This window comes from Paralichthys olivaceus, chromosome 20 (genome assembly GCF_024713975.1).
Source record: "Paralichthys olivaceus isolate ysfri-2021 chromosome 20, ASM2471397v2, whole genome shotgun sequence".
In the NCBI taxonomy this organism is placed as follows: domain Eukaryota; kingdom Metazoa; phylum Chordata; class Actinopteri; order Pleuronectiformes; family Paralichthyidae; genus Paralichthys; species Paralichthys olivaceus.
Window position 1 is genome coordinate 10,074,981 of NC_091112.1, and position 25,890 is coordinate 10,100,870.

Below are 25,890 nucleotides of genomic sequence, written 5' to 3' on the forward strand. Positions count from 1 at the left end.
GTCGATTAATAACAATAATACTAAGAAGAAGTATAATCGCCATTTTTCTTGTATTTCTCCTCGATCTCTGTGAGCACCCCCCCAATCAAAACAAATCGGCCACGCGTGCTTTTTCCCGCAGCAATGACGTCACGTGAGCCCTCCCCCTTCTCTCTCTCTCCCGCAAGTAAACAGAAAACCGTGAAGAAAACGCTCGTGTCAGTCGCCATCGTGTCGCTCGGTGCGGGGCAGATCCGCTGCGGGGGATGGAAGCGTTGCGTTGATTTCACGTTTCCCGTGTTGTTGTTGTGTTTTCCTCTTTTTCCCCCTTCTCATCAAACTCGTGAGGTCCGGGACCAGCTGACTGGCGCTGGAGCGATGAAGGGAGAGGCGGAAGTGAAGTCACTTGACAGACCGTCCATGTTATTATTGTTATTTTGGTAGCCCTGTGATGAGACGGGCTGGGGAGCCGTTGCTCTCCGAGACAACGACCGTTAACGCCACCGCAGGCCGCCCCGGACCGACGCCACCCGCACCCTCGCCGCCGCCGCCTCGCTGACCCCGGGAGACAGGAGCCTCGCTGACGGCTGCGGGGTGAGGGAGGTGGAGGGTGTGAGGACCACAGCTCCACGGATCCTACACACACTGAGAGCGACCGAAAATAAAACGGCGACAAAAACAAAAACGGTCGGCTGGTGTGTGCGGGTTGTAGCACGGACGTTCAGCCGCCGCCACCGCAGACATGAACGGTATCACCAAGGGCCGGTTCGAGGTATGACACAGGGAGTGGACCAGTGGTTCAACTGTTTCATAGAGTGTGTGTGTGTGTGTGTGTGTGTGTGTGTGTGTGTGTGTGTGTGTGTGTGTGTGTGTGTGTGTGTGTGTGTGTTCCTAATTCTACATGCAGCCTGGAGAACCAAGGCGTGCTGTCGGTCAAGGGTAATCCGAAATCCTGTTGTCGTCCTGCAGCCAGACGTGCAGCGGCAACACGGAGCCCGGGACTGCGGGGGGGACAGAGCGGGGCTGTGGCCGAGGGATTGTCAATACATCAGGGGCCGAGACTTGGCTGGAACAGTCGCCTGAGGTGACAGGCTTCCAGGAGGAGTGGGTGCTGCAGATGGATGGATGGATGGATGGATGGGTGGATGGATGGATGGATGGATGGAAGGTGTGTGTTGTAAATACAGTGTAGCAGCATTGAATTAGTCACCACTCGGGTTTGGCAGGTAACACTGCAATGAAAACAATCTGTGACACTTCCTGTGAATGACAGCTGCCACAGGAGGTTTGCATGGATCTCTGAGAGTCACTGACACACACACACACACAGGCTTGTTGTGTCCAACAATCATAATAGTCATACATACATAGGATGCATGCTGCTACACCGAAGGCTATAAATGATCATGCTTCCTCCCACAACCTTTCCTTACTGCCTCGACATGGTGGTAAACGCTCTCTTCCCTGCATGTCAGGGCTCAATTTCAAGGTAAAGAAAATACTTGACTTCAGCTGCATTCACAATGTTACTTGCATTTAGATGCGGCAGCAAAAATGAACATGTAAAACAGGATTGATCCTTGTCTGCAGTCAAATTTTCTGATGTTATTACTGTTTGCTGAGTTTGCAGCATTTTGCAGTGTAGCCTTATATACTGTTGCAAAGTAAAAATGGGTTATATTTTGTATATATTAATGGCTCTGGATCAAGAGGAAAGACCCCAACTGGGCCCCAAGATGTTCGGGGGACACACACCCAGGTCTGATCAGCCTGGTGGGCCTGCCTTAAAGGGGTGAGGCCTTAGAAGAGGGTGTCCTGTGATGAAATTGTCGAAACACCCGATGTTCCTACTACATTACACAACTGATGACTGGTCCCTGACATCAGTTGGTAGTTTGTAACTAAACATCACGTTAGTGCAGAAGACCTTCAAATGTACAAGGGATATTCACCATCTTGCCCCATGTTCTAAAAATATAAGATGATCACCTGTTTTTAAATAAAACTTTAGTCTTCAAAGTACCTGATAACAACAGCTGTCAAATAACGTGAATGTATAGTGGAGTGGAGAAGTGCAACATTTGCAACAGTAGGATTGCAGCAAAAGTAGAAATACCTTAAAACTGCACTTTGGTGCAGTGTTTGAGTGAATGTACTCAGTCGTCTTCAACCTCTTGCTCAACCGCATAGTTCTGCAGATCATTTTAGAGAACAGCTTAGCTTGATTGATGTGTAATAGAATAATTAACACAGCGGAAAAATTGCTTTGTCAGTGTTTTTTCTCACAGTCGTGCACAAGCCTTAAATCACCTCCCATCAAACAAGTTGTGTCTCCCATGGGCATTGTTTATCTCTAATATCATTCAGGCATTGTTGACATTCTTCTTGACTTGATGGTACTTGACTTTCTCTATCAGGCACTCAGCTGTCTAGGCATGAACATTCAAGATTCAAGGGTTTATTGTCATATGTACAACAGTTACAGTTGCTGGCAATGAAATTCTTGAGTCCGAGGCTCCCCTCTAGGGAGAGGGGAAAAATAAAAATAGAATATATAAAATAACAAGAAACCTAAAGTATTCAAATAAAATATAATAAATATACCCCTAAAAAAAGTAAATGTTATGAGGTGCAGAGGCCTGGATGCTGTGGTACCATCGGCCAGATGGCAGCAGGCAGAACAGATTATGTTTTGGGTGATCGGGATCTTTATTGATCCGGTTGCTCTTCTTCCTACACCGCTGAGTGTAGAGGTCCTCCATGGATGGCATGTGTGTCCAAGTGAGTGAGAACAGAGGGTAGTGGTGTGTTGCCATATCTGTGGATTTCTCAACAGAGCCGTAAGCTTCTTAGTTGGAAACCAGTTCCATGGGAAACAACAGAGTAACAGAGTGGGACCTGGGAGCATTGTCTCATATTCTAAAACCTGAGATGATGCTTTATAATGAACACCTGGCACAAGCTCTTTGTAGTCGCAGGTCCAAAATGTACCATCCTATACCACCTAGATCTGATTTTGTCATCATTGCTTTAATTGTGGCAAAGAAACTGTAGACTGGCACCCTGCAAGTTCAAAAACCAGATTTCTACCCAGCCTGTTGTGCACTGTCTAGGAAGAGGAGTCTGACTGCAGAGAGGAACTCCCTGCTTGGGAATGCTGCTCTGCTAGCACAGGGCAGAAGGCACCAGAATGCTGAGGTGATCACTTTTAACTGAAGCATGCGTACCAGAGACGGCTTTGACTCCCGCTGTCATGATGCCATATCTACAGCTGAGATCACACACACCAAATACCATGTTCATACCGTCGCATCTGGCAACGTCTTTCATGGAGTTAGGGTTACACAACACAGAGAGAGAGGCTGTGCGCTCACTTATTGTTTTCCATTGCCCCAATTGAATATATTTGGGTCTTAATCAGTAAGGATTCATCTGTTTAGTGTTTAAGAGCTGCAATGATTAGTTGATTAGTTGCTAGGTAAATGAGTAACGGTAATCAGCAGCTATGTTGATGATCGATTAATTGCCCAAAGTCAAATTTTAAGCAAAATCCCAACTAGATTGAGATTCCTGCTTCATGAAAGTCAGAGGTAGCTGTTTTTGTATCTTATTCTTTATCAAGCTCAGTATCTGTGGTTGAACAAAAAAGGTCATTTGAGGACATCCCTTTGTCCTCAGGAAGAAAGGGCAGTCAGTAATCGAGAAACTAAACAATAATGAAAATGATTCTCAGTTATAACTCTGAAAGATATTAAGACAGAGAACAAATATTCGTTTTTTTCCTTTCATAAATGACTTAAATGATAATTTCTTCTATTGACACATGAAGTGAATGTTTGAGCAGGAATAACAAATGTCTAAAATCTTTCAGTGTCTAGCTACACACTTACATTACTGTTTCAGTTTGCAGCCACATCAGTTTTCTTTGTTCATAATCTTACATAAAACCCAGAGGTCTGATCGCAGTCTGTCGAGCTCATCTGTTACCAGGTGTCTGTCGAGGGAGAGGTCAAAGACCAGTGATGTGTTACAGAGGTGGTTCGGAATTAAATCTAAATTTAGTCTTAAATCCTAAACCACCTCTGGCTTTAGAGAGACACTGAGTCAACATACTGTCTGTTGACAGTTCTCCTGACATTATGTACTCACAGCATTGTAAAATTTCCGTCGATTTAATTTACTACTATAGTTGTAACTTTATTTCTATTGAACCGTTGATACTTTCAAATGCTTTACGTTGGAAACATTTAGAAAAAATTGTCAGAAATAAACGTTTTGAAAAAGATGGTTTGCTAAAAGCTTCTGGTAAATGTATGGTTTAAGTTCTCTTTTAAATCCGTCCACAGAGGTGGCCTGTTTACATGAGCAGGGCTTTCCACTGTTTTGTGCATTATTAATAAAAGCCTTTTTTTGTGGAGTGCTTTGGGCAAAATCAAAAGACAAGCTCAGAGCCAGAGGACCTCTGTGGCTTTTGTGGCTGATAGCATATTGAAAAGTCAGAGATGTATGATGGTGCGATGCCATTAAAAGCCTTGTAGGTAATTATTAATTAATACTTTTCTCAGGTGGAAGATGACTGTCTGGGTCATCCGGGTTGAAAGTGAATGGTAAATGGTCTGTATTTATGTAGAGCTTTTCCATTCCTGACCACTCAACGTGCTTCATAGTACAGTTTTTTGCATTTCACCCATGCCATACATACAGTGCATCTATGGGCAGCACTTTTTCTATGAGAATGACAGGGGCAATTCAGGGTTCAGTGTCTTGCCCAAGGACTCTTCGGTATGCAGAATGGGGAATACTGGGATTGAACTGCTGACTCTCTGACTCTCTGGCTGTGTCAAGTGGAAAGCTATTGTTTTTGCTAGTTCCATAATGAAATTGTCGTTTTAAATAGAAAATACACTTGAGTACTTGTGTGTGTTGGTCTTAAAATGAAGCATGGTCAGGTACATTATTGTCTTGAGGAAGTGGAAAACTATTGTTCTTTTGACCCACAGAAACTTGGTCTGAAGTCTGTGTACAGGCTTTTACTGTTAATTTAAGGATGCATTAACAGTAATATGACGCATTGATAGCATTAAGTTTTAACACACAACATATACAGATAGTAGAGCCACTAGACCTTCAATTTGGGATTTGGTCCCTCACCCTGATTTATGGAGGAGGCCATGGAGTGCCTGGGTTGGTTGACTCTGTATATATGTACAGTGTGGTATCATCTGTGTTGAAGGTGACCCTCACAGCTTTGTTAGGCAAAAGGTCACATGATCCCACAGACTAGCATAAAATTCTCTTCCAGTAATGTAATTTTGAAACCAGATCAAAACACCATCAGTGAAACCAACCCAGTTTCCAAGGCAGCGAATTAAAATGTTGTGATCAATGGTGTCAAATACTGCACTGAAATCTCAAAGAACAAAGATGGTTTTGTTCTTTGATCGGATCTAAAACTCGATTAAAATGTCCCAAGGATACTGTTACAAGATATTGAGTTGAGTAAAAAATTACCTTTTCAAGTACTTTGCCCAAAAAGTGTAGGTTAGATACAGGCCTAGTGTTATCTAAATTAGTTTTTTTAAGGTTTCACTGCAGCAGTCATAAATGCATTTGGAAATATAGCGTTTCCAGGATATCTTGAGAATGGAAGAGCCAAACTAATTTGGGTTGGGGTTAAGTTCGTGTTTGTTGAAACATCTCTATTTCTGGGGGGTGTTTTTGTGTGTATGACGTGAGTTATTTGTTGTATTAGCATTGACGCCCTTGCATAGTTGACTGTCTTTAAAAAAATCTTGCAAATTCTTCACATTTAAAAGCAGATGCAGGAATAAGTGTGTTGAAGGACGATTGGATTTAGTAGTTTATCAATGGTGAAGAAAACCCTAGAGTGTCCATTATCCTCTCTAATAATGAAAAAAGCCATAAGTATTGAACTTTTGTTGAGCCTTTTATGAAGCTTTCCATGTAGGGAGTTGGCCCCAAAGCTAATGGGTAGATTGTGATATTCTGTTATTCAATAATAGGGTCATATGAGGATTGGTGATGTACAAGGTTTTGTCTATAACCTGGAGCTATTATTGGATATAGTTAATCAATAGATTCACAACAGTGTTTCAGATTACACTGTCTGCTAAACATAGATGTTAAAATCCAAACTAGTTGGCTTAATCTTTGTTTGGGCCTTGACTGGATCAACTCCTTTATCTTCACGACCTCACTTCCTCCCCTTTAGTCCTCTCCTCCTCACCTTCCTCCCCTCTCTTCCCTCTCCTTTCACTCTCTGATTTTATTAGTAACTTCTGCACACAATTTTCCACTAGTGCCTTTGTTTCCCTCTTTCCTCTTTCTCTATACTTCCCTTTGCTTCCCCACTTCCTCCCTCTTTCCCCCATCTTCCTTTATTGCTATTTCTTTCGAGGAGGTTGCATCTGTCGCAGAGCTAGCTGGAGCCGAGACGTTCCCCCAGAATCAACCTTTTCTCCCCCTGTGCCTTTCCCCCGCTCCCCTTTTGTCTTCTCCACGTTTCACTGTTCGTGTTTGCGTTTGAAACAGCGGGGAGCCCCCCTCATTAGAAGCAAGCTTCAGAGTCTTTGAGGACACAAGGGTATCACTGACAGGATGCGTGTCTGCAGAGGCACAGCAGATGTGGGTGTTTGCCGTAATTTAAATTCATGTGCTGAATATGGCCCACCTGATCAAGAATGTTCTGCCTCTGTTCTTCACATAAACAGGTCTGACTCGAATCACCTGCAAGTGTGTGTGTGAGTGTGTGCGGGTGTGTGTGTGTGTGTGTCCCATTCAGCAGATGGCCAGACATCCAGTGAGTAGACTAATTGAGATAAGCATGCCAACAAGCTGACCAGGCTAACAGAATTATAAGCTTGTAAGGAGGGGACGTGGAAAGCCAAATGTAGCTCTGGCTTGTTTATTAGCGTAACTTTAGGAAGTAAAAGCTGGTTTCCCATCAATAAATGTAAATACAATGCAATAACCTATTTTTATTAAACAAATATTGAGTTGGAGATATAAAACAAAATGATTCCAGACAGTGGTTTGTGGTATGTAGTCTTTTGTGGTGGATTTGCTGAAGATGACAATGATGCTCTTAAATGACTGTTTTGATCTGTGCTGCTATTGTAACAGCTTCTGTCTCATTGCTCTTGACCACCTCACACACACACACACAACACATCACTCAAATGTCATTGTTTATCTTGTGTCTCGGCAGGTGTTCTCAAACAGCGATGAAGCCCCCATTAACAAGAAGCTCCCTAAAGAGCTTCTTCTTAGGTAAGATTAATAATGTGGAATCTCCCGCATCCACACACACACACACACACACACACACACACACACACACACACACACATGCACACATGAACACTCATGCACACATACATGAAAAATACAACACAACATACCCTGGGACAAAGGTGAGGGTTACTCATTAGCTGAACACTGTGTAGGTGTGTGTGTGTTTGTTTTGCCACTAGTTGTGTATGTGTTGTATAATGCACATTGGTCACCAGTCTGAATTGAGGTTGTGTTGTCTGTGTGACCTACAGACCAATATAGGCAGCAGCTGAGCATAAATCTGACATCACACATGCACTCACCCATGTTCATCATCCACACTGATTTATATGTGGATGATGGTGTTTGTATGGTTGTGTGTGTGTGTGTGTGTGTGTGTGTGAACCTCTGCTGGCCCTATGCAAACTGTATATCTGTGTATGTGGGCTATAAATAGCTTGTCTTAGCTGGTGGGGATTTCCGCAGTGCTGTGCTCTTCTGCTGCTCCAGCTGTGTCTCCACGGAGACTACCAGTACACCCACTACCACCAGCATACTTTCACTGGTTCACAAATAAAAAACCTGCTCTTACTTTCACATGTGATCGCGATAGCACATGACCTATTGTCACATGTGTCGTGTTGAGACACTTAGCACAACATCAGCTGTGAAGAAGCCTCACAGTGATTGAAGTAAATCTTGTTTATGAACCATGGAAAGTGGGTTGACTGGGTTATTATTTTGTTATGCCCTGACAAAGTGCTCACAACTCATATAAAACACAAATTTACCATTAAAAAAAAAGTTGGCAACCCCTGGAATAGATCACCCATGTGGTATGTGTTAGGATTACTAACTAATTAATCTGTTAATTTGATGAATTCGATTATTCAGTAACGTCACTGTTTGTTTAATGTGAGTATCTGACTTGTTTTTGAGTCTGCCAGGCAGTCGGTGCATTGTAAACAGCTGTTATCTAGGCCAGCGCAGCACGTATATAAACTGTGAAAACCGCCAAGTGATATTGAAGAACCTTGTCTGACAGACGAGCCTCGGAGAGAGAGTTCGGAGTGGTTCAGGGTCCTCTTACCCAGAAGCACTGACTCAGCACCCTCACCACCACCAGCCAAATTCATGTCTGACTGGAGTTACTATAGCAACCAGTCCCAGACTCACAGGGAAGGCTTGACTCTCTCTTATCTAGCCATGCTTGAAGGACCAGGTGTACATTTTGTCAACAAATGGGACTATGCTCCATTAAAATCCTATTATGTACCATGTCAGGAAAAAAAGGGCCAGGGTTTGATAGAGCAATCAAAGGCTAATAACTTGTTTTCTGTTCCCTCTGAGTTCAGAGGCAGCATTACAGCTCCCTTGCGTGTAGTGAAGTGAAAAACATGCAGTACTTATGAGGATGATGCTGAGTTTTGCTCGATCATATCATCTCCTCTGCTTTTTCAGTTTTCCTTTTTCCTCGTCCTTATACAAAACTCAATGGCAGTCAATATTCAGGCTATTGACCTTAAATCTAAATTAGACATTATTTCGATTGTAATGTTTACATGAGTTGCGAATAGAATCATTCCTTCACGTGTTCCATATTCATGATGTCGATGTCACAAAATGCTCTGAAACCTCCAATAGGATATTATAATGCAATTAAGACGTACACATGACTACAAAATGCGACTAAGGTCAGAATCCTCTACTTGTCTTAATTCAATTATTGCTCATTCTGAGTCTGACCTTATTCGGGTTCAGGTAGTTGTTGTTATATAAAAAAAGTCAGAGCTGATCTTAACTGTTGTAATTCTATTAAGTCCAAATGTCAATCACTGTAACACGACTCAAAGCAGGGATCACCAAATCAGATCAGTTGATTGCTTTCCTGTGAGCACGATCAACAGAATACTTCTCTTATTGGTAAAGAGGCCTCACTCACACATAATGGAAGGTCAAACTGTGTTTGATTGAAACAGACAGTTGATCAATGGGCAGCGTCACAGCCGTTAACCAGTTAATAGGCTGCAGATCGATGAGTGCCCGCCTGATTGGTAGACTTCTCTGGTGGCCTGCAACTTCAAGGACTGTGTGTGTTTGTGTGTGTGTTTGTGTGTGTGTGTGTGTGTTTGTCTGTCCTTGTCGATTGTGTGCATGTGCTCCCTGACACAAGACTGGGGTATAGATTATAGAGGCATGTCCCAACATGCCCCGGCCAAACACACATCAAAACACACAGCCTTTTGTCTGCATCTATATGAAGGAAACAATGGGCAGCTCCTGTTTCCGAGGGTTAAAAGGACATTCAGACCCCAGCTGCACTCAAAGCTTTGGCACCATTACAATTCTCCGAATACCTCAACCTCTGTATAGATTTACCCCCCTTAAGGCACGTCTCTGAGCAGTAACAGACCCTGAAACCAGTGGTTTCATATGTGCAGGCTCACGTACATGTATATATATATGTTTATCTATCTGTCCCAGGCTGCCTGTGGCCTTGCTTGTCTGAGTTCCAGAGATTACTCATTGGCAGATTAATGGATTGAGCTGACCCAGTAGCCTGCTGCATGCAGCCCTTTGTGGACGGACGGTCTACAGCTCAAACACTGCGTGTCTGTGGGGCTCTCCTGCCATCAACCAAACACAGGGGATTGTTCTGCTTTTTACAGACTTAAATATATACTCACTAACACCAAAGGATAAATATTCAAATAAAAAGTTTAACTTGAACTCTTTGGTGATCTGTGATCAGTGATCTGAGACAAACTCAACCTGTTTTTTTGTCCCTTTCTAGAATATTCTCCTATTTAGATGTGGTAACGCTGTGTAGATGTGCCCAAGTATCAAAGGTAAGCACCTCCAAACACCCAGTGTGGACTTACACACAAACACTCATGTATTTCTAAACTATAGTGTAGTTAAATTAACAGATTTACTATTGTTGAATTCACTAGAAAGGTCTATAATATAGTGCCATCTGCTGGTTATGTGGATCACTGCTGTGCCACAGTGCACTGCAGCTGAAAGCCATTTATGAATGAGCTATCTGTGAATAATACCAAGTGCTTGGCACGTGCACTGTGAATGCAGAGCTGTGGTGGCTGCTGCTCTCACAACTGCTCCAATTTATTTTATGCCTCAGTGACAAAGCACTTTTTCTTGTGATGTTTTATGCTTTGAATCTTGAATCTTATGGTGGTTTATTTCTTCTCTGCAGAGCATCGTGCAGCTGTTCTCTGTGTCCGCACTGTTATGATTGGACCTATGATTGCACTTTTCTTGTCTTAATGTCCACTCACAAACCTTTATACTACAGGTCACATTCACCCAGTAGCACCTATGTTCACTCTCTTACGGATGGCACAGGGGGCAATTTAGATTTCATTGTTTTGCTTAGGAGCTGGGGATCAAACTACCGACCATCTGATTGGTTGACGAGCTACTTATCGAAAGTAATTGATTGATGTTTTGACAGCGAGAAAAAAAACCCACTATGTTCGCGCAACTTTGTTTGTCCGATCAAAATGATTTTGATCCACGATCTTCTGATTACAGTGATGAAAAACACAAATGCCACTCAGTAGAGCGAATACCTCCGTCAAGGCCCAAAAGTTAATGAAGCTGCACCGAATTTCACACACTCAGATTTCTATCCTTCAATCTTTCATCAAGATCCATTATTCTCTGGGACAATGGTGAACAACACCCTATCCTGCAATGTTAAAGAAAGTGGAAAAATCCTAAATCCGCCCATGATCTGGATCTGCACCCGCATCAATATTTCATGGGTTCTTCCCTGACTCATAACGCATCCTTCCGCCAAGTTAAAGAAAACCCATCAGTTGTTTTTGTGCTATCTTGCTTTCAAACAAACAATCCAACCAACAAAGAAATAGATAGGAGTGAAAACATTTCTTGGAGGAGGTGCACGTTTCAGAAGTTCTAGATGGAAGAAGTGTTGTAAATGGAAAACGCCTGCTGCTGCACTTCAAGAAAGAAATAGAAAAAATGCATACAAAGACATACTCAGTGCTACACAATGGAGGTTCTGCCACACATTACAATAAGAGAGTCACCTTCCTCCCTCCTCTGTCTGACCCACTTGTCTGTCTCTGTCCACAACCTGTCTGTTACTCTCTCAGGCGTGGAATGTCCTGGCCCTCGACGGCAGCAACTGGCAGAAGATCGACTTGTTCAACTTCCAGACAGACATAGAGGTGAGGGGTGTGTTTTCATAAGAGGAAAAAACGAGTAATGGACAGTATTTGTGTGTGTGGGCCTGTAGATACTGTATGTGCTGCATGTGTGTGTGAGTGTTGAGTAGCATTATCCAGCCCAAGGCTTAGTGCTGGGTCAGTAGGCTTTGGTGCCCAATGTGACGTCACAGCTGATCCTCTGTCCTGTGGCCCAGGCCGACTCATATTTCTCTTTCTCTCTCTCTCTCTCTCTCTCTCTCTCTCTCTCCCTGTGTCTCTCAGGGGCGGGTGGTGGAGAACATTTCCAAGCGTTGTGGAGGCTTCCTGAGGCAGCTGAGCCTCAGGGGCTGTCTGAGCGTGGGAGATGCCTCCATGAAGTGAGAGTCTTGCTGTCTCTCTGACACACACTGACCACTAACCCACAGTCTCGTTCTGATTTTTGGCCTTTAATCAATGTCACTCCCTTGTTGTTTTGATTACTTGCTGTTTTCATCCCTGCGTGACTGTGTTTAAAGTTTAAGCCGCTTGTGCCCGTTCAGTCCCGTGGGACTGTGAGCCAGAAACTCTCTTATTTATGCCATTTAATCTCACTTTACTGTGTACACACACAAAGACATACACAAACAAAGACAAAGGAAGACCAGTTGTGATGTGCTTTGGTTTTTACATAAAACCGCTTCATCTGTGACTTTACACGGCTTCACTTGAAGATTTCTATCACCTCTACGAGCAGCTCATTTAAAGGAATACAAGCTGTTCATTTAGAGGCTTATGTATAACAGTGTCATGAAAAAAAGAAACATTCGGCAGTTGTACAACCCCCCAAGGGCCTGTAGATGACTCTGTTAATGAGCAACTCCCAGCATCAGACTTCCTATTTATGCAGTGAAGCCAAATGAAGTAATTCCCCTTCTCCCTCGTCCCCGTTTGAATGTTTCCCAGGACGTTTGCTCAAAACTGCAGGAACATCGAAGTGTTGAACTTAAACGGCTGCACCAAGATCACCGACAGCACCTGCCTCAGCCTCAGCAAGTTTTGCTCCAAACTCAAACAACTAGATCTCACCTCCTGCGTGTCCATCAGCAACCACTCCCTCAAGGCTCTCAGGTAAAGCACCACACTGACTAACTACAGTGAACCCTCACATAACAGGTACCCTCAAAACCACCTGTAACCTTTACACATACAGTACAATCACACATAACCTCACATATACACTCTCTTCGTCTCCCTCTTATATTTTATATGTAGTTTTGTTAAATCTCATGGGTGATCGTATTATTTTCTATTGTCAACTTTGTTTTGTCTAATATTGTGAGATTTGAGCTTTATTTTGGTAGAGGCCACCCCATCCACTGTATATTATGTGTATGTTTTCTATGTACATGTGTATCTGTGCTAAATAAATAAAAACCTAGTTCACACTGTGCTGCTTTTAACATATGCAGTATGCTTGCCTGTACGTGCATTGTGAATGGCCTTGGTGTCTGTGTTCAGTGACGGCTGCAGAATGCTGGAGATGTTGAACCTGTCGTGGTGTGACCAGATCACACGAGACGGCATCGAAGCTCTCGCGAGAGGCTGCAACGGTTTACGAGCACTGTTCCTCAGAGGCTGCACACAGGTACACTATTTCACACACACTCCACAGAGGTACAGACACACGTGCATGGCACAGCAAGAAATAAATATATATGTTTTTCCATTTTTTACTCATGTTGGTGAATAAACACTTAATTTGTTGCTCTGAATATCGTAAGGAAGCATAAGAAAAACTAAAGACCATAATTAAAGCTAATTATTCGTGCTTGATATAAAGTTTCACAATAAAATACCCAAAATGTTAAAGAACGTAGATACTTTTATCTGATTTATATTGTCTCATTCATTGAACATCCTCAGATGTTTACATTCAAAATGTCACTATTGGTTAATTAGCAAAACATTGAATGGTGTAAAATTGTTTAAAGCCACTAATATTAGATTTTTAGTTTTAGCAGATACATCATCATTATTATTGATCTGTGTCATGACTGACACTATTCTGCATTTTATTTGACCACAGCTGGATGATGGAGCATTGAAACACCTTCAGAAACACTGCCCAGAACTCACCACTATCAACATGCAGTCTTGCACAGTAAGAAGAACATGTGATTGTGTCATGGGGAGGAAGGGGAGGCAGATAATAATGTATGGGGGGATGTGTCATTGTGCGTCTTTTTTTTCTAAATTTGTTTTTTCGTGTTGTCCTCCGTTGTCTCCAGCAAATAACAGATGAAGGCCTGGTCAGTCTGTGCCGAGGATGTCACAAGCTACAGATTCTCTGTGTGTCTGGCTGCAGTAACATCACGGACGCCTCCCTCACTGCACTGGGACTAAACTGTTCCCAACTTAAGTATATACTTGAGCTTCCTTCAGTAGCCACAGAAAATTATTCTCAGGCTGTGTGACTGCTAACATTAAAAAAAAATTGACTTGAAGTGCTGTTTACAAATGTCACACACAAACCATGTAAATTATAACCAAAAGGACCAACCCATAGACTGAATATAAAGATGGGCGACACGTCTCCACTTCCTCCCAATATCCAGATATGAATCTAAAATATGCCGGATACAAAAGCTGCCATCTTGTGCATTTGAAGCCAGAGTCTGTAGCGATCGGGGATGCAGCTGTGCTAGTGCTAGTGCCTGATACAGGCACCGACCAATCACAAGTCAGTCTCAGCTGCCAATCAAGATGTTTCACCCATTTCTTATAGCATCAAATAACTAATTAAAACCAAACTAATCTGGAAACGTAACTCTTGACCAAACACCAGTGAGATAAGAACTACTCTACCTTAAAATGACAGAAACCAACTTGACTTTTAGTTTCATCCATGTCCCATCCACTAACATGAAGGATTTGGGGCTTACGACCTATACTGCATCCACTTCTCTTTTGGGGAGCAGACATGTCCATCTTTATGTGCAGTCTATGGTCCTGCCTTCTTGACCTGTCCTGGCTGATAATATGTCACTGTTGTAAACATTAATACAAATTCTCAAGTGAGTCACAACAGTCCTCTCAGAGTTTCCAGCTGCACATCATTCGAGCCTCACAAGCCTTGAACGTGTGTGTGTGCGTGTGCGTGTGCGTGTGCGTGTGTGCGTGCGTGTGTGTGTGTGTGTGTGTGTGTGTGTGTGTGTGTGTGTGTGTGTGTGTGTTTTATTTTAGGATTCTTGAAGCTGCACGATGCTCCCATGTTACAGACGCTGGGTTCACTGTGCTGGCCAGGGTGAGTTTTGCATTTTGCTTTCCTCTTCCTGCTTTCTTGTCTGTGAACTTTTTGTCAGGTCACTCGTCCATTTAACCTCAATATCACTGAGCTGGATGAAATGTCTTTCGCACGAAACCCAAAACCGTCTGTTTATCTTCACAGAATTGTCACGAGCTTGAAAAAATGGACTTAGAAGAATGTATTTTGGTAAGAGAGCTGGTTGTTGCCTTATTTACCCCCAACATCATGATTGTGGTATTTATTTCTGTAAAATCTGGAAAGGTTCTCGGCCTTTATCTGTTTGGGTAGCGATTAGATTGTATGAAGAAAAACAGATGTGATTGCCTCCCTGCCAGGAGGGCGAGTGAGTCCAATGACTTCAGTTTTCAAAGGTCCAGTGTGTAAGATTTAGGTGAAAGGGGCTTTAAGTTATAGATGGAGACAGAGAAGAAGTCAGACACAGAGATAAAAACACTTTTTTATGGTATTCAGAACTAGACAAAACACACTCCTCCAAAGACTGAGAACTGAGCCTCTTAGTTGCCCCTAGACACATGAGAACAGTACTTTAACCAAGCTTGTTTTCTCATCAGGTGACAGATAACACCCTGGTTCAGCTGTCCATCCACTGCCCTCGCCTGCAAGCACTGGTAAGTATTCACACCTTCAGTTCTGAGTTTGTGCCAGGCCCTGCCTCCTACTGTCTGCATGCTTATTTAGCTTTAATCCATCTATCTGTGTGTGTGTGTGTGTGTGTGTGTGTGCCGGACAGTCCCTCTCCCACTGCGAGCTGATCACAGATGATGGCATCAGAGCTCTCAGCAGCAGCACCTGTGGCCAAGAGCGCCTCACTGTGGTGGAGCTGGACAACTGCCCCCTCATCACGGACGTCACCCTGGAGCACCTGAAGAGCTGCCATCGTCTGGAGCGCATTGAGCTCTACGACTGTCAGCAAGTCACCAGGGCAGGCATCAAACGCATCCGGGTCAGTGGACATAAAAAGATTTTTGTTCATATAAAGTATGAACAAAATCCATGGATTTTTAAAATATTGTCCTTGTTTAGTTATACTCTTATTTTATCTACTATGTAGTTTATGATGAGATAAAAATCCAGAACATATGTGCATATTTTAGTCTATTCCTGTTTTTGGAATCTTTATACTTTTTGATTAACAAACACCGATATTCCTACACAGGCCCATCTTCCAGAGATCAAGGTCCACGCCTACTTCGCTCCAGTGACACCCCCTCCCTCTGTACATGGAGGTGGCCAGCGTCTGTGCCGCTGCTGCATCATCCTCTGACAGTGGAGGGCCAGGGGGGGCCACCTCTGTCTACAGGTCCTGCTGCTCTGATATGGGCTGAAATGGGGTTCGGTGGGGGAGAGACTGGGATAGGTGTAGGAGAGAGGAGGGGCTGGACCCACTCGCTGCTCCTGATCACTGATCAATATGTACACTGATCAGCGCTGATCCCCGATCAGTTGAACCCACCCCTCCTCTCTCCTCTTGCTCACCAATCAGCTTTGCAGCAGCCCCAGAATTTTTATGGTGAAGGGCGTCAGGGAAAGGAACATGGATGGATGGATGGAATCTCTCTTTTTCTCTCTTTGTCTCAGTCTCTCTCTCTCTCTCTCTCTCTCTCTCTCTCACTCACTGTAAAGACAAAAACAGGCTCTTCACTCCATCCTGCTTCTTACCCCCCTGACTCCCCCGCCTGTGGCAAAGAGGAAGGCTCCTGGGCAGCTGGAGATGAAGGGTCTGAACAATGGAACTACGATACATCAAGTTTCAACTTTAAAAAAAAGACGATCTTGTCATCTAGGAAAACCGTTTGCTCTCTGTGGAGTATCATCTCAACCAATAACATCACACCTCTATGTGACCATCCTGTGATTCATTCGGCTTTGACCAATTAACACGCAGCATGGAGGGAGAGGAGAGCTGGGATGTAAGAAACGCAGATGGTCTGGATATAAACACTGACGCTTTGGCACCAGCCAGCTCAGCTCTCTGGTGTGGAAGAGTCGGGACGTACGGTTTTGGACATGTGACATATTTGTGCATCTGAAATTTGATTCTGTTTGTACAGAGAATGTTTTGCAATGGTAAAAAAACAATGACATATATGGCAACTCACTCAAAATGGGGGTAAGCCAACAAAATATTGTTTCCATTTTTTTTTTAGTGCTTATTGTAATTGTCCTTGCCTGTCTATCCAGAGAGGGGGATACGTTCTTTTTGAAGTGGAAGAGAAGAAACTGGACCTATGATTAAAACCCTCAGCGACTTGAAGCGTCATGTTGACTCTACTGGGATGAGTGGCCTCTCCTGTGCACTGCGTGGTTATGTTGGCTCGTAGGCCCCGATCCAATCCTGTCAGTAGCCCTGTGCACTAACTCCTACTTGACCACTTAAGCATTTGTTTGCGTCCTGGATTTGGGTTGGCACCAGAGACAAACTTGTTTACATCAGTAGGTCTCCAGTCTCCCTACTATTTAGAGTATGTTTCGTAACACTGATACAGCTGCAGTGCATCCACTGTTTTTAAGTGGACTCAGATGTCCATTATTCAAATTTGTTGCTGTGTTTATTCGGACTTTAATCTGACTTTTATCTGTAAAACTTTGCTTCAAAATGAAATGAAAATCTGCTTTAAATTGAGATGACAGATATTAGAGCTGAACAAAGGCACCTCAAAGTTATGACAATCACGTGAATTTACGTATTTGAAAGTGAATTTAATGTAGTTTTGTGTAATTGGCATTTGACACTGGTCTGGTAATAATATCTATGTATTTAATTGAACAGCAACAAATTGCCACTCATCTTCGAAACACGTGGGACAGCAGGAGTATGATGTGTTGTGACTGGAAAGCCCCAGAACCAACTATTTATTTTACTCTCTACAGTCACTCCCTCGGAACAGCAGGATATCAACATTATCTTGTTTTTCCACGAGGAGTAACACGTGTGTGGGGCATGAAACGCCACCACCCAAAGCCCGGAAAATACAACACAAACAGCTGGAAACAAAAGAGACTGACAAGTGCTAAAGAACTGGGGGACATTGGCAGGACTATGGATTGGACTGAGACAAAGGAGAGCAGACAGACAGATGGACATAGCTGGATGTTTGCTGGCTGTGATACTAACGCCCTCTCGTTGACAGTTGTTTTAACAGTTTTATGTTTAAGAAAATAAAGAGGTAAATGGAAAAAATAAAGAAATGAATTAATAAAAGTGACTAATAGTAAATGGGCTTTGTCTCTCCAGTGTGAAATTTTGTTCTCCAGTCAACTGCGGCAAACTGAGTTCGCGCTTTACCGCAGTTTCACCGCTAGATGTCACCAAAGAGCCGTGCGGGCTGCTGACACACCCACATACACAGTGCGGGTTATTTGATTAATGACTGACAGAAAACACACAGGCGCGATTAGCGGCAAAAATGTTAATTTATATTCGTCTGCTTTTTAAAGTGTCATCGTGCTTCCCTGACCAGCTACTAAATTGTGATTTTACATCAGGCATCGCTCTGGCTGTCTGTGCGGAGCGCGAAGACCCATCGGCCTGATCGGTGATCGGCTGCGCCCCCTGGTGAAGTGCAGTCCCCGGCAGCGCGCACCGCCTTCTGCTGTGGTTATTCCTGGATTAAAGCGAAACCAGTCACCGCAGGACTGGAGCTGCGTCCTTTTTGTACAATTTTGGCGCGAGTGAACCGCTGAAGGGGTCGACAGCTGCGGCTCGGCAGACTTTACCAGCCCGTGGTTATGGAATAAAGGGGCGGAGAGGAGCCAGGCGTCAGGCCTGTGGATATATCTACCGTTAGCCGGCGGAGCTAGCTGATGAGAGGCGGTCTGCCCTTGTTTGGGGCGCTGAGCTAACTAGCTAGGTGCTATTTTTGTTAGCATAACAGATAGCCAACCAGCGCCGCTAGCTTGTTTTGATGCGGATATATTGAGGCGAGCTGCCGGTGTCCGTCACATTTCCAGGTTTTCTGAACTTTGTTGAAGTTTTGAGCTAACAGTGTAAGCTAACATTGAATTGCTCGGCAGGCAGCGAGCTGGGTATGAATCGCTCAAAGTTTAGCTTTTGTTTTGGTTGGTGTTAAACTAATCCGTTTTTATAAGAGGCTGCACGTTGATGATCGGCCATCGCTTCGTCGCAGACCACCCCGTTCATCGTCTCTGCTCATCCACGGGACTGTAGCTCAACTCATCTTTCGGTCCTTCACAACCCGACCCACCGACCACTGTCTCCTGTCTGCGGCCGGCTCCAGTGGCTGGCCCCCTCGGCACCGAGTGCCCAATGGAGGAACATGACAACATGGAGTACTTTTACCAGCAGGTACTGCAGAAAGACGTCACCCGCAGGTTGCAGGTCGGCCAGGAGCTCGTCGACTACCTGAGCGACCCGCAGAGATCCCCGGACGTGGAGCAGGACAAACCCCGGCTGGATAAGACCATAGACGAGCTAACGGGATGGGTGAACTCCAGCAATTTCAAGGTGAGAGATCTTGGCCCGTCGTCCTGGTTGGGTACCACACAACACTGCAGATGTCAATTATTCTCCACAGGTTTACCCAGTGATCGGGAGGATGGGGTCTGATGGACGTGTCCCATTTTGGTTTCAATGCGAAGAACCTAAGCACAAATAATGTGATCTCCCAATTAAAAATGGCTAATTACACTGGCTGCCACTTCATCTCTACTAAAACAAAGAAATGAAAGAATTAATTGAAGTTTTTCATTCATCTTCTCATCAAACCTACAAAATGCTGTAGCTTCATCTGGACAACCTAGTTGTATATTCATGTATAAGAAGAGGAAGACATCTATCAGATGTATTCTTAGTGACAGTAAGGGACATTCCTTTGGTTTGTTGGGGTTTTGCTGGGGGTGTGTGTGTGTGTGTTTGTGTGTCAGTATTAAGGGGACCCATTGTCAGGACTGTAGACTACTGCAGGCCAGGATGGGGGAGGGGTTACAAGACTTACTGTTATGGCCTCTCTCCATCACTCTCCTCTCTCTGTTTCTCTCTCTCTTTCTTTTCATTACACACTTTCACACATACAAACACACACACTCTCAGACTCCCTTGTCGTCTCTCAATTTTCCTGTTCATTATCATCCTTTTCATTGTTGTGTGTCTCTGCTCTTGTGTGTCTGTCTGTGTGTCTGGCTTGTCCGCTCTCTGCGCCATATTTCAGAAATGCTGGAATGTGACATTTTTGTGAAGATATTACACTGATCCAGAAAGTCAACAGTCTGAAATCTCTTTCCATGACTCGTTGAAATTTGACTCCGATGTCTCTGTTTGAGCTAATTAACAATGTCTGTTCTGATGTGCAGGACTCAGCAAAACTTCAAGTGTGTGGAAATTGTACAGTCTGCATAAGGAAAGATTCTTTCAAACATATTTGACAATACTTCTCAGCTAGTGGTAGAAAATGCTCATTTCACTTGGGCATAATGTTTTTAAACACAACTTTGTTAGCACTTGCTACAATGAAGTAGGAAAAGATGGACCACCATCCCTGATGGATACCAGATAATCGACAGAACAGCTAATGCGATTTTATCAATTTCCTCCTGACACCCCCCAATATCTGAACAATGAAAGATTCTGCACTAAACACCTCACTAAGGTGATTAATGAGAGAATTGTACTTCAAAACTCTCAAAATAAATGACCTGATATAAGATGTTTAAAGTGAAAGGGTAGCTCATCACCACCTCCATGACAGCCTCTATGTATTTCATGTCCAGCTGTGACATCTAACATTTCCCCATGTTCAGATTTGCTCTTTTATGTGGATGACACATACAGTAACTTGATATCAGATGTCTATCTGGCAGAGATGCGCGAGAGTGTCATGACCCCCAGAGGCCTTCTCGCAGCAGGTTTTTTAACAATGCTGATTGGTTCCCTGTCGGGCGAAAAGGAGGGGTTAGCTGCATGCAAGATGCTGCGTCAGCGCAGAGAGAGGGTCAGGAGGAGAGATGATGCAGAGATGTCTGGATGAAGAGAGTGAAGGAGGCGTTAGAGGTGAATGGAGATCTGGGGTGATAAATTAGGGTAAGGATAGGTGAGCGGAAAATAAAAGTCATGATCCAGAAATAAAGATAATATTCAGATGGAGACTGTCACACTCAATTTCCTCTTTCAGGAATGGGTAAAATACAGTACTCCTCGTCTGGCTGTCTGGGTCTGTTTTTAGTTTACTCTGCCAATGAGTCAGTTTTACACTCTTGTTTCGTCTTTCTGTTCTCCGTGAACAGCAGATTTACTTCTTGCTCTCACATCACAAAGGCCTCAGCATCAATATTACATGTTACGCCCATTAGGGCTTGATGACTGGACACTGGCTTGAATGATTGAGGATTGATAAAGCTGCAAGATTCTCCTACCCAGACACTGATAAGTGGGATTTCATTGAAACGAAGATGAGCGTCTCAAGGATTACATGGCACACGCAAACCTTGGTATAAAGTGTATCACAATGCACCAGTTAATACATTGCACTGCAGCATCAAATATTCCTATTTCCCTTTTTAAACAATGACATGTTTTTTTGTTCTTGCAAGCTCTACACTTCCTGCAGGTGCTTCATAGTAAAAGATTTCCAGTGAAGAGAACTGATTGTAGCTTTAAGTGGGAAGCAGCTGCAGGACAGTGAGCTACAGCCAGCGAAGACTATAGTTCTGGGTTGTCAGACAATGGTCTTTAGGCATTATTCTTACTTTATTATGAGTGCAGTATTGGATAAAAGAAAATCTCCATTTGTTTATCGCAGTTTTGTCAAATGTCAGTGCTATGCCGTGTCTACAACAGGCGGCATTGTTAGTAACCGTGAGCTAGGACAAACAATCTTTTGAATTTAATGTAACAGCAGATTTGGTAATAAAATGGTTTATTGTATTCTGGCACTACATGAAACAGTAACATGTGTTTCTATTGTTTTGTAACATAGGATTCAGTAAAATATAATCTGCTTCATGCTTCGCAACCACATCAGGACCACAAGAGTGAAAGTGACTTTAGATTTTGCAACACAGCTTGAGCCTGGATTTGAATTAAGATAGATGTCCATTCACAGACTCTTAAACCATGAGGCTGTCGCCCCTAAGACCCTCAACAATCAATAGCTCAATCTTTGTCAACATATTTTGTGATGATCAAGTAATGGATTATTGCTCGAATATAGATTTGCCACGAAAGTCGATTAACTGAAACGGTTTTCTACTTCCCGAAAGTACTTTTCGTTGTCACACACAATAAATTCAATATCTTTGGTTTGGCAGACAAGAGATGTTCCATTTAATAATCTAATATTGATTCTGATATCTGGACTTTGTGTATCAGCTGATACAGAGTACTGATACTGAAAAATATCGACTTTTATAATGAATATAAGAGCTGTATGCCACTAACCCTGTACCCCCTCAAAACTGAGGTCTTGCATTCGGTTCATTAATATTGATAAAATATAGATATTTTATCTATATCTCACTTCTTCTTCCACGCTCTAAAAACGGACTTTGCCAGTGGCAGTACAGCACAACTGCTGTGATGGAGCAGCAAAGAAGAAGTGATGTCCAGAATAAGAATATTTAAAAATAACTGATTCATTCATTCATTCATAGTGAAGATAATTGTGACTTGTAATTATTGTCTAATTTTTTTCAGCACTAGACTCCAGCTTTTCACATGGTGTTCTCTCCCACATGTTGCTGTGTGATATCAGAGCCTGGACCATGTTTATCTCACTTTAAGCCCTTCTAGAATCCTGAGTAAACCCTGTACATGTTATGCGAATTACCAGTCTAAGCCACCATACACAGCAACCTGAATCTTCACAAAGAACCATTCATACAGGGGCTAACTGTGTTTTCTCCTGCAGCATACCTGAGCCTTCCTTATGTTTTGAAGGTTACTGTTTAGAGATGCAGAAGTTTGTCATTGTTATCTTTATATGACACTGCTTCTTTTGCCACATGCCTGATGTTATTAGTACTTGGGGTGAAACCTGTGTTTCCTCCTCACCCCTCAGCCAGATGTTAAACTGCAGATGATCTGTAGAGCTGGAATGAGTCTCCTCTTTTTGTTAACGTTCTCCTATCCAAGATGGATAACAAGCGCAGTCCCTTCCATCTCTCCTCCTCTCTGTCTCCCTCCATGTGAAGATGCCATATGGTCTTGGCGCCAAGCTTGTTGGGGTGCTTGGTAGAGGGGGGGAGGGGAGGCCTGAGGGCGGTTTCTTTCCTGTACGGTTTCTTCTTTCTCCCGTTGCTTTTCCTCCCCTGCTCCCCCTAAATTAGGTCAGTAAAAGGTACTGATATCGACTCAGAGCTCATGTTTCTTCTCCAGGTGAATTTTTGTTTTCTGTCGTATTACTTGGCCTTCGTCCCTGTTATTCCCCCATTAACCCCCCCATAGTTACCTGGCTCTATTCCTATGACGATAATAGGGAAAAAATCTGCAGTCTGACTCCTCTGAGCGGGACAGAGGAGTCTGGAGAGTTATGTTTTAATGGGTTTTCTTTTTTGGACTGTTCAGTTTTTACCACAGCGTTGCCAAAACAAGCATTCCAGGCGCACAGCGCAGTGTGGGATGTGATCCTAATCAGAAACACAGTGGAAAACTCAACCTTACCACTCGACAAAAAAATCCAGTCCACCTTCCCACTGCGAGTTGTTTCTCACAGGCCAATTTTTCTTTGTAATGACAGAGCTAGATCAGGACAGTGAGGGAAAAGAAAGTCAGCAAAAGGGATTGTTAAGGTTTACTTAAACAAACATGACATCGTGAGTTCATGGTCCAGTCAGCTCATCATGTTGAAACAAAAGTCCTATGTTGTTTTTTTTTTTTACAAAAGTGTACACAATTGTGTGATTCCATCAGATACTATTATTCAGATAGTATAAAGAGATCACAACAACACAAGAAGAATGGGGATAACCTTTGAGACAATAGAATATTAACTGTTAATATGACATTTTAATGAGAGTATCATCTCCTAATCATACAAATACAATTTCAACCAAGTATCATACAAAACTACAAAAAAAAATTTGTGTTATGTCATGAAATAATCTCAACTCAATTTATGCTTTTGTTTGAACTTTGCTTCAGAACAAGTGGATGAAAAATTTGCCCATGTGTCGGCTCATCACCACTGTGGTTAATGTGAAAAACAAAAAGTGAAACTTGCAGAATTGTCTGAGCCCACACATCAGTTTTGTGTCTGACCCACTAAAACTTTTCGTTCTGTCTTATTCTGTGTTTTGTAGGTGACCTTGATGGGGATAGACATCGTTGGTGCATTCGTGGACCGCTTAGGAGAGCGGTTCAAAGGATACCTGGCCACAAGTGAGATATCTTACCACCATACCTCAGGGTTAAACCCTACTAACAGCGAAACTCAGTCATGAAGTGTGTGTATTTGATTAAATTGAGCTTGCACATAAAAAACCTTGATGGTACAAACAAATCATTTTTATGTTTTGTTATTATCAGCTAGGTTCAATGCGTTCTAATTAGGGGTGTCACAATACCAAATATTTTTTACTCGATGCCGAGACCATGAAATTTCCACGATTCTCGATACCCAATTCTATGCCACAGCAAAAAACACATAGTTTCCCATCATTTATGTTTGCTGATATTTTATTTTACTAAATAAATATTCAGAAAAGAGGTTCATAACAGGACATAACATTTTACATAAATACTATTTATAGGTATTAATTACATTTCTTTGACATAAGGTAGCATTTGATAACATCTCAGGAATATATATCTATCTATATATATATAAATATATATCTTTTACAAACTTAATTAAACTCATAACTGTTGAAACTAGCAACTCCACACTACCTAACATGTGATGGTTTGTGTATTGTTTAATAGATAGCTCCGGCTATCCTTCCATTTTGTTCTGACTTCCACTTTGTGGTTCCTCTGAGACAGACCAGCAGCGCTGCTTTAAGCCCTGGCACCACCCCCTCTCTATTGTGCATCATTTAGTCTCTGTATTTAGACTCTGAATTGTCTGCCATCCTGTAGCTCACCCTATTACACCCCAAAACCACACCTCACATTCATATGACCTCATAGGCTGACTGTTGTATCAGATTACATTGTGTGTGTGTGTGTGTGTGTGTGTGTGTGTGTGTGTGTGTGTGTGTGTGTGTGTGTGTGTGTGTGTGTGTGTGTGTGTGTGTGTGTGTGTGTGTGTGTGTGTGTGTGTGTGTGTGTGTGATGACAATGCCAGCCCTAGTTTGTGCCCACTCAAGGTGTCACCGGCCGTCTTTGTCAGCCAGACCTGCTCATGACAAACATTCAGGCCTGCCTCGAGCTCTGGGATGATCAGACCTGTAACACTGTCGCTGTGCAAAGTCTGCCACCACTCACAGGCACACTGTGTGTATCAGTGTGTGTAATGGAATTGTGTGTTTCAGACTGATGGTAAAAACATCTCTCTTAGCCACCGCTGGCTCTGGAATCTCCCTCCCTCCATCTCTCCTTTCCTGTGCTCTCCTTCTCCCAGCTCGCTCCCACACACACACACACACACACACACACACACACACACACACACACACACACACACACACACACACACACACACACACACACACACACACACACACACACACACACACAGAGGGCAGGAAGATGAGATAATTGAAGCTAAGTGACTGTATTGATCAACAGGACTGACTCATGGTACAGGGCTGCTGCCATTACAATATGTTTTCATGTGTGCACAGAATTTGAACTTGGGTTGTTTGACATCTTGCCCAGATGTGAAGTGAATGGATTCATACAAATGTCATAAAACTGTGTGTGTGAGATCAGATGATGTGATGTGATTGGTCCAACAGAAAAATGTCAAACAAAACGAGTCAATTTGCATTCAAGAAAAGTGTGTGTGTGTGTTTTCATCTTTACTACAGAAGATGACATGGTGTGAAACAATGCCCCCCCCTGTGAGGTTTTTTGACGGAATTGTCCTTGTTTCCTAGGCAACCAGCTGTTATGGAAACATAATGTATGGACACACACAGGAAAGGACAGATGACATCACACTGTCACATTCAAACACCCCCTCCCAGCCCCCTTAGACTAGGAATGTGTGTGTGTGTGTG

General features: G+C 43.1%; 2 protein-coding genes across 15 annotated transcripts in view; both read left to right on the plus strand.

The window, feature by feature from the left end:
* Positions 1–119: 119 nt before the first annotated feature.
* fbxl2 (F-box and leucine-rich repeat protein 2) lies at positions 120–17,996 on the plus strand. 2 transcript variants are annotated; one of them, XM_020107420.2, is made up of 14 exons: positions 120–751; positions 7,208–7,269; positions 10,067–10,121; positions 11,415–11,489; positions 11,751–11,845; positions 12,411–12,575; positions 12,966–13,092; positions 13,534–13,608; positions 13,736–13,866; positions 14,691–14,751; positions 14,896–14,940; positions 15,327–15,383; positions 15,506–15,718; positions 15,932–17,996. In XM_020107420.2, exons 1-14 carry the CDS (start codon positions 722–724, stop codon positions 16,037–16,039), a joined length of 1,299 nt encoding a protein of 432 aa, XP_019962979.1. In that variant the 5' UTR covers positions 120–721; the 3' UTR covers positions 16,040–17,996. The 2 variants fall into 2 exon arrangements, with proteins under 2 accessions (XP_019962979.1, XP_069371953.1); XM_069515852.1 differs by having other exon boundaries at positions 176–751; positions 10,490–11,489.
* A 145-nt stretch (positions 17,997–18,141) lies between these two features.
* clasp2 (cytoplasmic linker associated protein 2) overlaps positions 18,142–25,890 on the plus strand; it is a 50,595-nt gene continuing 42,846 nt past the window's right edge. For all 13 annotated transcript variants that reach the window (XM_020090638.2, XM_069515834.1, XM_069515836.1 and 10 more), the window contains exons 1-2: positions 18,142–19,240; positions 24,028–24,106. In XM_020090638.2, coding sequence (XP_019946197.1) covers positions 19,043–19,240; positions 24,028–24,106 — 277 coding nt within the window. In that variant the 5' untranslated portion in view covers positions 18,142–19,042. The remainder of the gene's footprint in view (positions 19,241–24,027; positions 24,107–25,890) is intronic.

What these genes read in the sequence shown, in the direction of transcription:
- fbxl2 (XM_020107420.2), top strand. Translation starts at nt 722, where the DNA reads ATGAACGGTATCACCAAGGGCCGGTTCGAG. An exon ending in ACTTAGAAGAATGTATTTTG is followed by an intron (nt 14,941 to 15,326) that starts GTAAGAGAGCTG and finishes TTTTCTCATCAG; the next exon opens with GTGACAGATAACACCCTGGT. An exon ending in CAGGCATCAAACGCATCCGG is followed by an intron (nt 15,719 to 15,931) that starts GTCAGTGGACAT and finishes ATTCCTACACAG; the next exon opens with GCCCATCTTCCAGAGATCAA.